The following is a 13,500-nucleotide window of genomic DNA, read 5'->3' as shown; positions in this document are numbered from 1 at the left end:
CAACAACACTGACCTTCTCCCCTGTTTACCAGCTTCAGCAAAATTGTGTTTTGTGACGTAAAAGCAAAGATTGTGAGGCGTTGCAATTTCTTTACCACGTCAGTGTCACATAAACACCTGCATCTTAGTGTGGGAAGCTAAAAAATGTGATTACGCCATGAGAAGTCGGGGGCCTAGAAGAAGTGGTGCTGCTTTTAAGTGCTGCTCCTACCTAAAATGTAGACTGTTTGAGCTGTTTAAGGCAATGTTTATGAAGAAGACATGAATCAGCTTTAAGATCTTACAACAGCTGCCAGGTGTAGTTGCACACATCACAAGGCTGCCCAAAATCCTGTTCTCAAAGTATTCAAGCATGACTTCAATTGATGTAATTTCACATTTAAGTAAAAATGAATTAAGAAGTTACTCTTTTTAATTTATAATCAATAATGTCAAATTGGCTGTTTAAGAGCGATACTCTGTCAGTCTGATGAAAAGTCAGTAGACCAGGGGGTTTCTAAATTACACATGATATGAGTTATGGCTTGAGGGGTAATTTTGGATTAGCATATTAACAATGATTCAGTCACAGGTGTGTGTTGGTTGGGTGTTTTTACAGCAGCTTCAAATTGAACTCAGTCTATCAGAACGAAGGGCCATAACTTTCTGTTTCACGGTTATAACTTTCAGTATATGTGTGTTTGTGTGTGTGTTTCAGGGTTCTCTGGATCCCCGCTGTCCTTCTCTCCTCTGCTGCCTCTGAAGCCATGGACTAGAGCTGCGTCTGGTCCGGACAGTCCCGTGGTTCTCAGATGGCTTCTCAACCACCCTCAGCAAAAATACAGAAAGTACGTTTGATAACTAATAACGCATACTGAGTCATACACATACACATGTCACTGAAAGCTGTTCGATAACATTGAAAGGAATGAGGCTGGAACTATTCTCTGTATTTTTCCTTCTATTAACAACAAATCACATGAATAGACCAAAACCAACAATGAATTGAGCTATTTATTGAAGTATAACTTGTGTAGGCATTAGGACATATAACTGTGTGTCATAGACCTCGATTGTTGTACAAAAACTATTAAAGAGACCCAAATGCTTCTGCATTAGGTAACATATTCTTCCATTAGGATGGAACATGCACTGTGGTCTATTCTGAGTCAATCCCACATACATCCTGTCCTAGTCATTATTCATGTTTTTTCAATGATGTAAACAAAGCAAAACAAATCTATCAAAATATTCCGTTACAGCCTTGAATTCAAAATGTTAGCAATTTGGCTGGAATGGCTTGAATTATTCTGCTATACAGTATTATTTTATTGCATTATTGTTACTGATTAATATGGTAATAGCATTTTACTACCACGGTGTGTTTTGTCAAGCTGGAGATAATTTGAATTATATTACATACTGTAAGGTTCATTAAATTGTCACAATGTGTCATATTTAATAAGCGGATGGCATGTTTTGCATATGAAATCTTTATCAGCAAATTAACTCGTAATTAAAGCTGTCAAAATAAATGTAGTACATTTTTAGAACAAGACTTCCCTTTAAAATTAAGAGTAGGCAAATGAAAAAATAATATGAAATGACAGTGAAATATATGAAAGTATATATGAAAATATATATATGAAAGTACATTTCATATACTCATAGATTCTACAATGCTCCTAGTAACATAAATATATTCTACTTTACCAAATTAGTTTTAATTTAGATCCCTATTTAATCTTATTTGAGTAACATTTATGGAAACTTTATTGGCCAGTATTTTTAGGGTAGGAAAACAAAACTATATTATTGAACAGTTTTTCAAATATTTACATTAAGTGTAGCAAGATCAGCTGACATCACAGGGGATTTGGAAGGTTTAAATAAATCGCATAACTCATTGTGGTTGTTTTGTGGGATTTGTGAGGGGAAAAAATAGACAAACCATGGCCTTTAAAGGGGATGTTTTTGTAGTTCACTGTACTACTTTACTTATATATTTATTTTTGAAATCTGACAAATATGCATCTGACAAATATGCAAACTGTCATTATGATAAATAGGAAGTTGGAAAGTCCAAGCCTTTATGTCAGATAGAAAAATCCACCGTTAGGGTGTTTCTGAGTCATAACTACCTCCCACAGGGAAAGCGATTTGAATGGAGCTGTTCTTAGGCGAAAAGATGAGGTCATGACTTATAATATTCAGCTATTTCTGTTTCTCGCTCCGCACCACTAGACTCAAGTTTTTTAGCCCTGCAAAGCATCACGGTGATTCCCGCTTGATGGGCAGCTCACAATTCTGTACTGAGTTAAGCGTCCACCCTTAAAGAGGGTCTTTATGCGCTCATACGTTGTCTCTTTGGTCCTTGGAGAAGGGAAATATCCTTTTAAATCTCCTGTAAGAGATCTCGCACATAAGTCAGCTTGCTTTTGGCATTATAGACATTTAGACAGAAGAGCAGAAAAACAATCTTCTCCTTCAGCAACACAGTTTGGGTTATATTGATCTGATACCATAATATGCATTAACCATAATGATCTTGTCGCTGCTTCAACCCTATGTTTCCTGTAGTTTACATGTGCTTCCATTCCCACTGTACAATAATGCACATTCAACACAATGCAAATGGCTGACAGTAAGTAGGTCAGCTAAACTACAGCTTAAGTGCAGCTTTGACTCATTAATAATGCATACGATAAAGACGAAAGTTGCTGGGTCTTGAACAAAGATATTTTTCTCTCTGAGGCCAACAATCAAACAGGGTTTTGTTGTCTTTCTGTTGTCAGCTTTTACTATTCATGTGATGAATATACGGACTGAGAGAACATTTCTGTAATTGTTCTGTCATGGTCAGGTAAAGGTATGCCATAATATTACCCATGAATTACAGCAGGAAAAAAACATCATTTGTTTCAGTTTTATTTCCAGATCATTGTTGGCTCACAGCAATGAATGAAAACCTGATGGATGCTCATGCTATGTGGCACACAAAGAGTTCGAACCTCTTCTAACTGCTCTCAGGCACGAGCAGAGTATCTTAAAGTCGTCAGCATGCTCTCGCTCCTCTTAAGGTAAAAGCCAGAGACCTGAGCAGCCCCCAAAACCCTGGTCTGTGTAAACAGAGGCCTGAGGTCAGAGCTGCAAACCTGTGGGTGTTTATTTCTTCACTGACAATGCTCTGAACTCTGTTTCTCACCCACATAGCGTCAAGTGGAATGAAAGCTATGCATGGGCTCATTCATTCCATGGGCCGAGGGAGGGAACACTTGCGCATCTTAGAAGTGTTATTTATGACCTAACAAGGCAACGCTTGTTGATCATTAGAGCTGTGATGTTAACATGTTTCCCGGCTTGAATCATCCTAAATAACATCACACTGAATTGCTCCACAAACAGTCTCTGGGCATACTTCCTTGTTATTTAGCTCAGATGGGGTTTAAGATTCAGAATCATACACAGGATGACACTCAGTGGCAGGAAGAGTGCTGTTATGATCATGGGCAGTGGGCCAAAGGCTGTGGAGATATGCAGGTGCGTCCTGGGTACGACCTCTGGCTGTGTTGTTGATATTACATCTGTGCTGCTGGATATTATGTTATGACTGTTCGCAAGAGCTGGGAGGAGCACTGGGAGTGGAGTGCTGTTCACAGTGCTATGAACTATCAGCTCTATGAAGCATTACTCATCAGTAAAAGAAGGCTCAGACTGCTGGCTGGGGTTCGTACAATAGAGAGGGGCAACACAGTGCCTGTTTTCTCACAGGGGTTCGTGAGTGATGGGTTTTTAAAAGTGTGGCTGAAATGGATTTACTGTACAAATGGTGTGTTTTTCCAGATGAGAACGTGAAGGCTGGCGTCCACCAAGGCCACCGCTGCACCTTGGGCAGCGCACACACATGATCACATGACTCTGGACATGGACGCGGTCCTGTCAGACTTTGTTCGGTCCACAGGGGCAGAACCGGGTCTGGCAAGAGACCTGCTGGAAGGTAAGAGACCAACACTGTCATGCAACTCTGAGATTTGACAAATATTGTGGGAATTTTCGATCAGCTGCTCCCTGTTGTGCTGCGGTTTCAGTCAAGCGAGCAGAGGAGAGGGAAGAACAGAAGATGAGAGGAAATGAGGGGAAAGGAATAGAGAGGAAGCAAAGGGGGGGTGGAGAGGAGCTGCTACTGTGAGCCAGCTTGCAGATTTAGAGGCCAGTGTGACGGTTTTACGAGTGCACTCCCCAGGGAGAGCTTTGTGCCCATTCATTGGAACTCATTGAGGAGCAGAGTGCTACTGGCACTTGTACAGCTTACATACAGGTCCACTTTGGTGGAAGAAAAACAGGAGAGAAAGTGCAAACGGCAACAGAAAGCTGGTGGACGGTCAGTTGAATTGGCTTTGATATCTAGAAACAATAAAAGGGTTTGTGTGTTTTCAGTGTTCCCCAAAAAGGAAGCACTTTATTCTCAGACAATTGCACATTGCATTCCAGCATCTGGATAAACTGGCAGTAAGGAAATGCTGAACACTCAATGCAGACAGATATTTTGTGTACTTCACAGAAATAAAACCTTGCTCAACACAAAAAAGATTTACATTATGGAATGAAATCATTGTCAAATGTGTCCTGGATTAATTGTTTTGGTCTCTCTGTGTGCATTATACAAAAACGTCTAGCCTGATAAAAGAATAAAAGTGTTTGGTGTCTGTCTCTCCCTCCCCCCCAGTCATTTCTGCATTGGCATAAAGCCACAGGGGCATACTTGTGACACTTACAGACACCAAACAAGACACTGCACTCAGACAACACAGATGTGGGCTGGGTGTCCTATTTCAGTCATGCTTTTTATTTCTTTAGGGTGTTAGCATAGCTTTCCAGACCTGCATCAATCAGCTGCTCTCTGACCCTCTTTGTCAGGAAGGTGTAAGAAGCAGAAATATGACAGTGAAACATGAGGTGCTTCCCTCTAGAGGCTGGTTAATGTACTGAAGATTAGTTCTGACCTTTTTTGGTTACATTTTTGCGAACCAGGACATTTTTATTATGTTATGGGCTGATTTCAATAGAATAAAATCTTAATAACCACATTTAGATAGAAATCAGTTTTTTAAAAAAGAGGTGGATGTATTCCATTAATCTACTTCTACTGTCCCTATACAGAAAGTACAAAAAATTCCCCAAATTATTTAATTGAGTGAAAAAAGTTCTACAAATGTGCTGTTCTCAAACAATGGGGGCCATGCATGTTCATACTGCAGATGAATAAAGGAGTTTTGCTTTTGCTGACAGCAGCCATTACAAATGAGGGTGCTGAAACAATGCATTCCATGCCATAGTAATGGTAGTCTAATGTAGAAGCATCTAAATACATGCATTAGGTGCTGAGTGGCTATGTTACTAGGTATTCCTGGATCGGTATTCCTGGATCTGTGCTGCTCAATTAAGTGGAATCAGTTTTGCATCGATCTGCGTGAGAGACAGTGATAAGTGGTGCCAGGTTTCATGTCCACGCTGCCGAGAACGATCATGTCTGGAAGTCAGGAAGAAAACAACTTCCTCCAAGTCTCTTACGCAGGGAGTCCTTTAATGGACCCTGTCTCTAAAGCATGCTCAGATTACATGCGGACACCCTCTGTGTGCAGCTGCTGGCACTGTTATGAGTTTTATAAAGACTCTTGTACCTGTGGCATCATGCTAAGGCACGCTACGTTATTGACTTGTGGGTTTCATAAACCTGGAAGGGATCTCTGTTCTAGCCAGCACCCAGAGGAGACAACTGTGGGTGTGTGCATGTGTGTTGTTTCCTCCTGCACATCAAAAATATTTCTGTCACTGTTAAAAAATCTGTCGCCCCTCACAATATTGTGGCACCACACAACCTTGAACTCAAGTTGTTCTCACTATCATGCCCCATGACGCAAAATATCTGTATTGCATTGCATAATAAGGGCCAAACTGCATATAGCATTGTTGTTTGTTCAAATTCTTCAAAGTATTCCTCAGTAAGTCAGTATTAAGTAAGCACGTCTCAGTTCTTATTTCACATTCTTTGGAAAGGCAGTTATCATAAAATCATCATATTCAAAGATCTTAAGCATTTCCATCCCCCCATTTTCCTCTTCCTTTTCTGCTTTTGGTAGCATATAATGTTTTAATCACCATGAGATTACAATGTTTACTGTAAACTGCAGAGAACAATGTGCTGCTACACCAGAAAAAAAACAACAGTCTGATGTGTTGGAACCTCATTTTGATGAACCACTTTAATTGTTCGGAAATTCAGGATATTTTTTACTGAAAAAGACAATACCTTTCCGTTCACTGGGAGCAACATGAAGTCCTTAATTTTCATAATCAGTGTGCAATCAATGTGCAATCAACCACACTTTGTGTTTGTGTCCCGCAGGTAAAAACTGGGACCTCAGTGCTGCTCTTAATGATTATGAGGAGCTCAGGCAGGTCCACACTGCCAACCTGCCGCAGGTCTTTAATGAGGGCCGCTACTACAAGCAGCCAGAGACACGTGAAACGCCCACCCATGTCAGCAAGATCGACAGGCCGTGTGCACAGAAGCAGGAGGACAATGCACAAGGTACAAGAGCCACAGAAAATGACATCACTACTTTTGTCTTTCTTCACTTGCTTCCCACTCATTTAGTTAATTCTTGCTTCTTCTCCCCTTTAGAGAAGCGTCTGTCCCGCGGGATATCCCACGCCAGCTCTGCTATCGTGTCTCTGGCGCGGCTGCAGGTGGCCAATGACTGTACCAACGAGCAGTTCCCTCTTGAGATGCCCATCTACACATTCCAGCTACCAGACCTCAGCGTGTACAGCGAGGACTTCAGGAGCTTCATAGAGAGAGACCTGATCGAGCAGTCCACCATGATGGCTCTGGAGCAGGCCGGTGAGTATTACAGGATAATATAATACATCCTGTTGAAGGGTTTCTCCCACTACTGACACAAGAGACGTAATATAATCTGATACAGTGTATTCTTTAATTAGATTACAATGAAATGCAGGAGGCCCACAATGCAACAGCAATGGGAAATGCCTGTGAAAGTCAGTAATGTAGACAGAGACGTGCAGGGTGAATCTGGGAGTAGAGACAGAGCAGATCAGAGAAGCAGCAACATCTAGAAGCAAGACGACAACAACTAATTCAAAGCATCCAGGATCCCAAAGGATTCATCTCCCAGCTGAAGCTTTGAACTTGCAGAGAGAAACTAGTTTTTCAATCTTCCTGCAGATATTCACACTCAGAGGTTGCAGAGATGGTAAAGCCTCTCTAACCCAATTCTGTACAAATGTGGGAACAGTCAACACCAGAGGAAGTTCGCCACAATTTCATATATTGACCTTTGTATTTCAAACACACATAAATATTACAGCATCTGTCTCAGTCTTATGAATACATTTATAACGGAGACTAATTCAACCACAACATGGTATCTGATCTCAAGTGATAGGTGAGGAGTTAGCTTAGTACAGCCATGCATTTAATCCAAATTATATACATCATAAATCTCCCTATGAAATGTATATCCCTCCAACAACCAGTGGTCTGTTAGCCTCACTTAATGGGTGGGTGAATCTCAACCAGTATATTAATCATTATTGGATTTAACATCATTACACAAACTGGGTATAGTAAGCCATGTTTTAACGTTAGCTTCATTATCTAAATATTTGTGAAATGCAAAAACATCTGCATTTTGAGCCCATCCACACTGAAAGGTAAATCATTAAGAGCCTCTTCTGTATTTACTGTTGTTAAATAAATGATGCAGGCAGATCACCGCGCCGTCAGAGCGGGAGGCTGCCTGCGGTAAAGCAATGTGCAGGGCCCAGGGCCATGAAGCAGTCGTCTTTGCCTCAGGGACTCTGGGAGGGCGGTGATGGAGCAAAAAAACTGGAGATACTGTAAAAGCCGGGCTGATGAGGAACATATTCAGAGTGTTTTTCTGCTGGGTATTTGAGGGTGTGTGCAGAGCATATGGCCTGTGCTAATCATTGCCTTCAAAGTTCAGCTATCGAAGCTAATTATGCATGTTGGCTAATGGTTCTCAATGGGCCATCACTGGTACTTGCTCCAGAACTGTACTACTCTAAGTTAGATTTTGAAAACACACAATTGAATCTGATTGAGTCATGATTTAACTGACAAATTAGAAAGCAGCATTTGACAGTGTTTGAATTGAACTGGTGTGGTTATATCTAAAATAGACTTGCTCAATTAAAAGTTTTCTCTTCATTTATTTTGTTTGTGTTTTTCCCAGATATAGCTCCTGTTAGATCACCCCCATGAACTTAACGTCCCTCTTTGAATGGTGCTCTTGTATCTAATACAACTTCCTTTTTCTGGAGATGGTTTCTCCTCCTTATCGAGATGTTGGCCTGGTTTAGAAATCCTTTTTGCGGTGGGCCCGTAAAGCCCAATGAGACCTTATATTGGAATTTCCTCATAAATGTGCATCAGGGACCTTATCACCAGTTGCTTTGTGTTAATTTAAGTTGATTAAAGAACACTGAATTAAAAACTGGCGGAACTAAGTGTGTTTGCTCCATGCGTTTTCTAACTTTACTACAGAATCTCAGAGTCTTTAAATATTGTATGTGTTTGCAGGTCGTCTGAACTGGTGGTCCACAATGTGCACGAGCTGTAAGAAGCTGCTTCCTCTGGCCACCACTGGGGACGGGAACTGCCTTCTGCATGCTGCTTCTTTAGGTGAGCTACTCATGTACACTGCACTATATATCTATCATACGATACCACCATATCACCAATAACATCTGTGCAAGTCAGTGTCAGTGTCAGTGCTGCGTCACAGCTGCTGAATGCAGAGGAGGGAGTGAGAATGAAGGAGTGGGAGAGCAAAGGAACCTAGGAAGGGAGGGAGTGAGAGAACTGACCTATAGGTTGCAGGAAACTGTCAGCTGAACGGTTCAGGGGGCTGACAGCGTATTCATGTCCGTGCCAAAGGAGATTGTTGACTCCCCGATGTGAGAACTGCTGGAGCAGGAGCTGTCAGGGTTACAGGCTCCAGAGCTAATGTAATCTACACTGACAGTTAGACAACTAACGGCCTTTGATGAGTGATGAAAGACATTTTTAGACAGGAAGTTAAAGGGCTGAGGTTATCTCGGAGTGATTATATAGTTTGGTGCAATGGCTGTGTTGTTGTTCTATGCCCTTAATCTTGACGTGCAGTAACGGTGTTGTGGGTTTGTGTTGATCAGGGATGTGGGGCTTCCACGACAGAGACCTGATGCTGAGGAAGTCCCTGTACACCATGATGAAGAGCGGAGCGGAGAGAGACGCTCTGAAGAGGAGGTGGAGGTGGCAGCAAACCCAACAGAACAAGGAGGTTGGCAGAGTAAATGCATCACATCCTATTTCACAAATGACACATTATAAAAATCCGTATGAGCAAGAAAACGGATGAGCCACCAGTTTTGTATTTTGTATTTCAAAGTGTACATTAACAGCCATGTTAATAACGTCAAATGCTCTGCATCTTCTCGTGATGTTTGTGGATTCAAATATTTTGCAGATCTATTAGAAAAATGTGTCACCAAAGATAGCTCTGGAAAAGAAGTAGTCCAGATGCTCATGTTTTAAAAATGCCTCAGGGGTCCTGGTGGCCTAGTGATTTAGTATGCATCCCATGTAAATGCAGTGTCCTGGTTTGTCATCTACTTTTCTCTAATTACCCCAAAATCCCTGTCTCTTCCTTTTACTAAACTATCCATTAACAGCAAACATATGATCAAAATCATGCAAAAAGCTTCAGGAGATAACCTTGTAGAGTCAGATGAAGATATTGAAAATGAATAATTATAAGGATTGTGTGGGTGAGTGTCAGCACGCACTCATCAGACTTCCCATTTGTGTTTGTGCAGTCGGGGCTGGTGTACACTGAGGAGGAGTGGGAGAGAGAGTGGAACGAGCTGCTGAAGTTGGCCTCCAGTGAGCCTCGCACTCACCTCAGCAAAAACGGCAACACCAGTGGAGGGTAAGCTGCTCGACGCTCATTTATCCCAAAGAAAAGCCTGCAAGCATACACACTCTGAACTCCCAAGACACCACACATAATGCATTCCTCTAACCAGAATCCCTAGTCATTGCATGAGATGGAGTACAGCACAAAATAGAGCAGCAAGTCGAGCAGTCTCACATCCGACATTACACCTCTCCTGCAGTGTTTCAGTGTGTTGTTCATTGAAACACTGCGGGAGGCCCATAATTAAAACAGAAATGACCTTCTCACTAAGATGGATTTGTCAGGGAAACTCATTGTTCTCACTCGGACTGTTGCTCTTTCAAATTGCTTCCTTGATTTAATAACATTGCTGAGGTTTTTGTGTGAGGCTGTGCCATCTACTGGTTGCCCTCAGTATTAATCATTTCAGTTGAAACGGCCTCCTCTTAGCAGTGGGCTGCTTTAGCTGCAGCAGGTGATGTGATTCGCCTCCACTCCCCCCCACCCCCTGTTGCAAAAACAAGAGTGGGTTTATATCAGGCTGCCGAGGCACATTGGAAACTAACTCTAGTTTCCTCCTACGCACAGAAACGTTGTGGTTTGTCTCCTGTTTCCATTGTCTCTGAAATAAACATACAGGCTTTCTCACGTACACGCAGCTGATGTGGTTAAACACAACTGTGATCAACAGAGAACTCGTCTGCTGTTTATTAAAATAAAGTTGTATTTCATGAAATGCTATTTAAGCAGGTTTTGGTTGTCTGTGGTCATTAGCGACTTAAAATACTAATATAGAAAATGACAGCAGCATCTGAGAACAAACAGTGTCTCTGCACGTGTTCACTTTCAGTCGCTGTGTTTCGTCAGCGTTGACTGGTGCAGTACGAAGCCCTTTATCACTGAAAAGTCCCATTAAAGAACATGATTTACTAATTTACTCTGGTGGTTTTAACCTCTCATTGAGATGACTGTAATACAGTAATCAGGTTAGGGATGTTTGATGGTCCTAGTGTGAGATGAGCCCCTAAATAGGATGAGTGGGATTCACATATTAAGAGGCTCTTTATTAGAGTGAATTTGGCAGCGTGGCTGTTTGTGTGGCTGACAACTTAATTGTTGCACATCCTCTGGTTCCCTGGTGGTTGCATGCTTGAAATCTCTGCCTCTGCTTTTTCTCTCTCCATCTCACCCTCCTCCCTTTTTCTCTTTCTTGCTCTCTTTCATTTAACCACATGTACCAACAGATACATCTTTGTACACATCTGCCAAGCTAGAGGGCAAAATGGATCCGAATGGATCGGATTAGGTTACGCAGGCACATGATTAGCAAGAAGTGTCTTCAGATTACTCAAGACTATTCAGGAAACTGTCCTAGTATTTAGGATTGTCCAACTGTGTTTCATGTTTTACAGGGTGGATAACTCTGAAGATCCGGTCTATGAGAGTCTGGAGGAGTTCCATGTGTTCGTGCTGGCCCACGTGCTACGCAGGCCGATTGTAGTGGTGGCCGACACAATGCTTAGAGACTCAGGAGGAGAAGGTAGGCTGACTGCTTCTTCTTGCCTTCATCGTCTACAGTACAGTAGGATAAGCAATGGACTGACACTAGATATGGTGTTCCAGCGTTTGCTCCGATTCCATTTGGAGGGCTCTATCTGCCTCTGGAGGTTCCTCCCAGCCGCTGCCACTGTTCCCCCCTGGTCTTGGCCTACGATCAGGCTCACTTCTCCGCACTGGTGTCCATGGAGCAGAGAGACCAGCAGCGAGAGCAAGGTGAGCTACTGTGTATCATCACAAATCCACTCACATAATCTGAACAAACACATCTGGTTGCTTCCACAGATTGAGATGTGGGGCATAAAACTTTTCTTGTCCTAACGTCCTTAAAAATCCAAAGTGTCGCCTGCTGCGATGTGCATTAGTTAAGTTAAGTAATAGTTAGTCTTTGCTTTGACTTTAAGTGGGTAGATTACGAGAATGAGGGCGAGTGGCCTGCCTGTCCTGCTCAAAGTGAATAATATATGAGACAGCAGTCTAATTACCTGAGATCCATTATTAAAGCAGGCCCGGCTACAGCAGGAACCAGGAAGTGGCTAACAAGGAGGGAAAGTGGGCAGTAGGCCTCTCCTTGTGACTTACTGAGCATGGCTCAAATTATTCTAGCCTGTATGTCATTGTATGTCAACATTTCTTCTCTAGAGTCGCTGTTTGAATTCAGTTTGTTACAGTTTGTTTATGCGTTTGCCTCTTTCTGTGATATGGTGCTGCAGCATATTGATTGTGTTATGTTGTGGTGAGGGACTGTTGATTTTCCGTTTTGGTTGAACGACTTGTTTTTGTCTTGTTTTGCCCGTTCAGATGCCAGTGCTCCCACTCCGGATGTGTTGCTTATTCTGGAGGTCAGAGTAATCTCACATGGAGTTCCTTTAATTGACAAATAGAGTGGATCTCCTTGACAACCAGTCTTGGTAGTCACGGCACTCTTCTGTATCTGACTCAGTGGGAGGAACTCACTTGTCATTTGCGTGGGCTGCAGGCCAACTTCGTCTCTCTGCCTCTTTTTTTCACTCTCAAACACTCATACTCTTACGCAAACAGTTTCTTTCTTCCTCTTTCTGTCTTGCTCCTCCCATGTTCTTTCTAAGCATATAGGTTTCCTATTCTCGGCATGTAAACACCAACCTAGTTATTAAGTCTGGGTACAGCAACTGCAGACTTGCAGACAGACATGATTACTAACCTGCAATCCCTGCCCTGAAGTCATTCCCTTTAATGCCAGCAGCACATCAAAGCCAGTGTACTCCACAGCACATAACTACTCAGCACTCCCACTTTTATTTAGTTGTTGAGTGAGACTGGGGGGGGGGGGGATTCTCTAGGTGTCCACCAGATGGTGCATATGTCCGCTGTAGCTCATAACAACACCACTGCATGACTCTACTTTTTCCTTCTGGTACACTGTGTTCTGTGATATGATCAGACTGCGTTTTGTCTGCAGTCTCTCTCTCTCTCTCTCTCTCTCTCTCTCTCTCTCTCTCTCTCTCTCTCTCTCTCTCTCTCTCTCTCTCCAGGATGTTATGAAAAGACTTGTAAGCTTAGCTTGGTGCATTTGTAGGTCATGTGACGAATCATGTAACCCAGTCAATTATACAAATCTGTTGCTGCCAGAGTATGTTTTTCTGTTTTTCTATTGAAGTCACATGTAAAGTTTTGGGTTTTTGCATGATATTATTAATAAACTGAACAGATGCCAAACAGACAGGCAGAGGGTCAGACATATAGGCAGACCTAATCTTCCATTGCCAATTAAGGCAGAGTAGCCCCAGCCGGCCCCTAAGCCCTCTTCGCTTCACCACATATGGGCAGGGTCCCGGGCCGGGACCCCGACAAACCAATCCTCTCTCCTGACAGTCAGGCCAATGTGTGGCCGTCTCAGGTGGAGGGTTGGTCTCAGTTTCCCTCGGCACAGGGAAGAGCATCCGAGAGGCCTTTGGCCTTGTGTGTGTTCAGGTGCCAGAAGCTGGGCTAGAATACTGGC

At 42.6% G+C, this 13,500-nt stretch overlaps 1 protein-coding gene across 4 annotated transcripts in view; it reads left to right on the top strand.

Moving 5' to 3' along the window:
- The window catches only part of otud7a (OTU deubiquitinase 7A), a 35,228-nt gene that overhangs the window by 13,278 nt on the left and 8,450 nt on the right, over positions 1-13,500 (top strand). For 3 of the 4 annotated variants that reach the window (XM_063907900.1, XM_063907909.1, XM_063907918.1), the window contains exons 2-10: positions 698-827; positions 3,823-3,976; positions 6,386-6,571; positions 6,665-6,883; positions 8,606-8,707; positions 9,220-9,356; positions 9,883-9,995; positions 11,375-11,502; positions 11,586-11,735. In XM_063907900.1, the coding sequence (XP_063763970.1) occupies positions 3,892-3,976; positions 6,386-6,571; positions 6,665-6,883; positions 8,606-8,707; positions 9,220-9,356; positions 9,883-9,995; positions 11,375-11,502; positions 11,586-11,735 (1,120 nt within the window). In that variant the 5' untranslated portion in view covers positions 698-827; positions 3,823-3,891. The remainder of the gene's footprint in view (positions 1-697; positions 828-3,822; positions 3,977-6,385; positions 6,572-6,664; positions 6,884-8,605; positions 8,708-9,219; positions 9,357-9,882; positions 9,996-11,374; positions 11,503-11,585; positions 11,736-13,500) is intronic. The other variant, XM_063907927.1, reaches the window with a different exon arrangement.

Source organism: Eleginops maclovinus, chromosome 2 (genome assembly GCF_036324505.1).
Source record: "Eleginops maclovinus isolate JMC-PN-2008 ecotype Puerto Natales chromosome 2, JC_Emac_rtc_rv5, whole genome shotgun sequence".
NCBI classification, from domain to species: domain Eukaryota; kingdom Metazoa; phylum Chordata; class Actinopteri; order Perciformes; family Eleginopidae; genus Eleginops; species Eleginops maclovinus.
The sequence above is the reverse complement of the archived record's forward strand: the minus strand, read 5'-3'. Positions and strand labels throughout refer to the sequence as shown.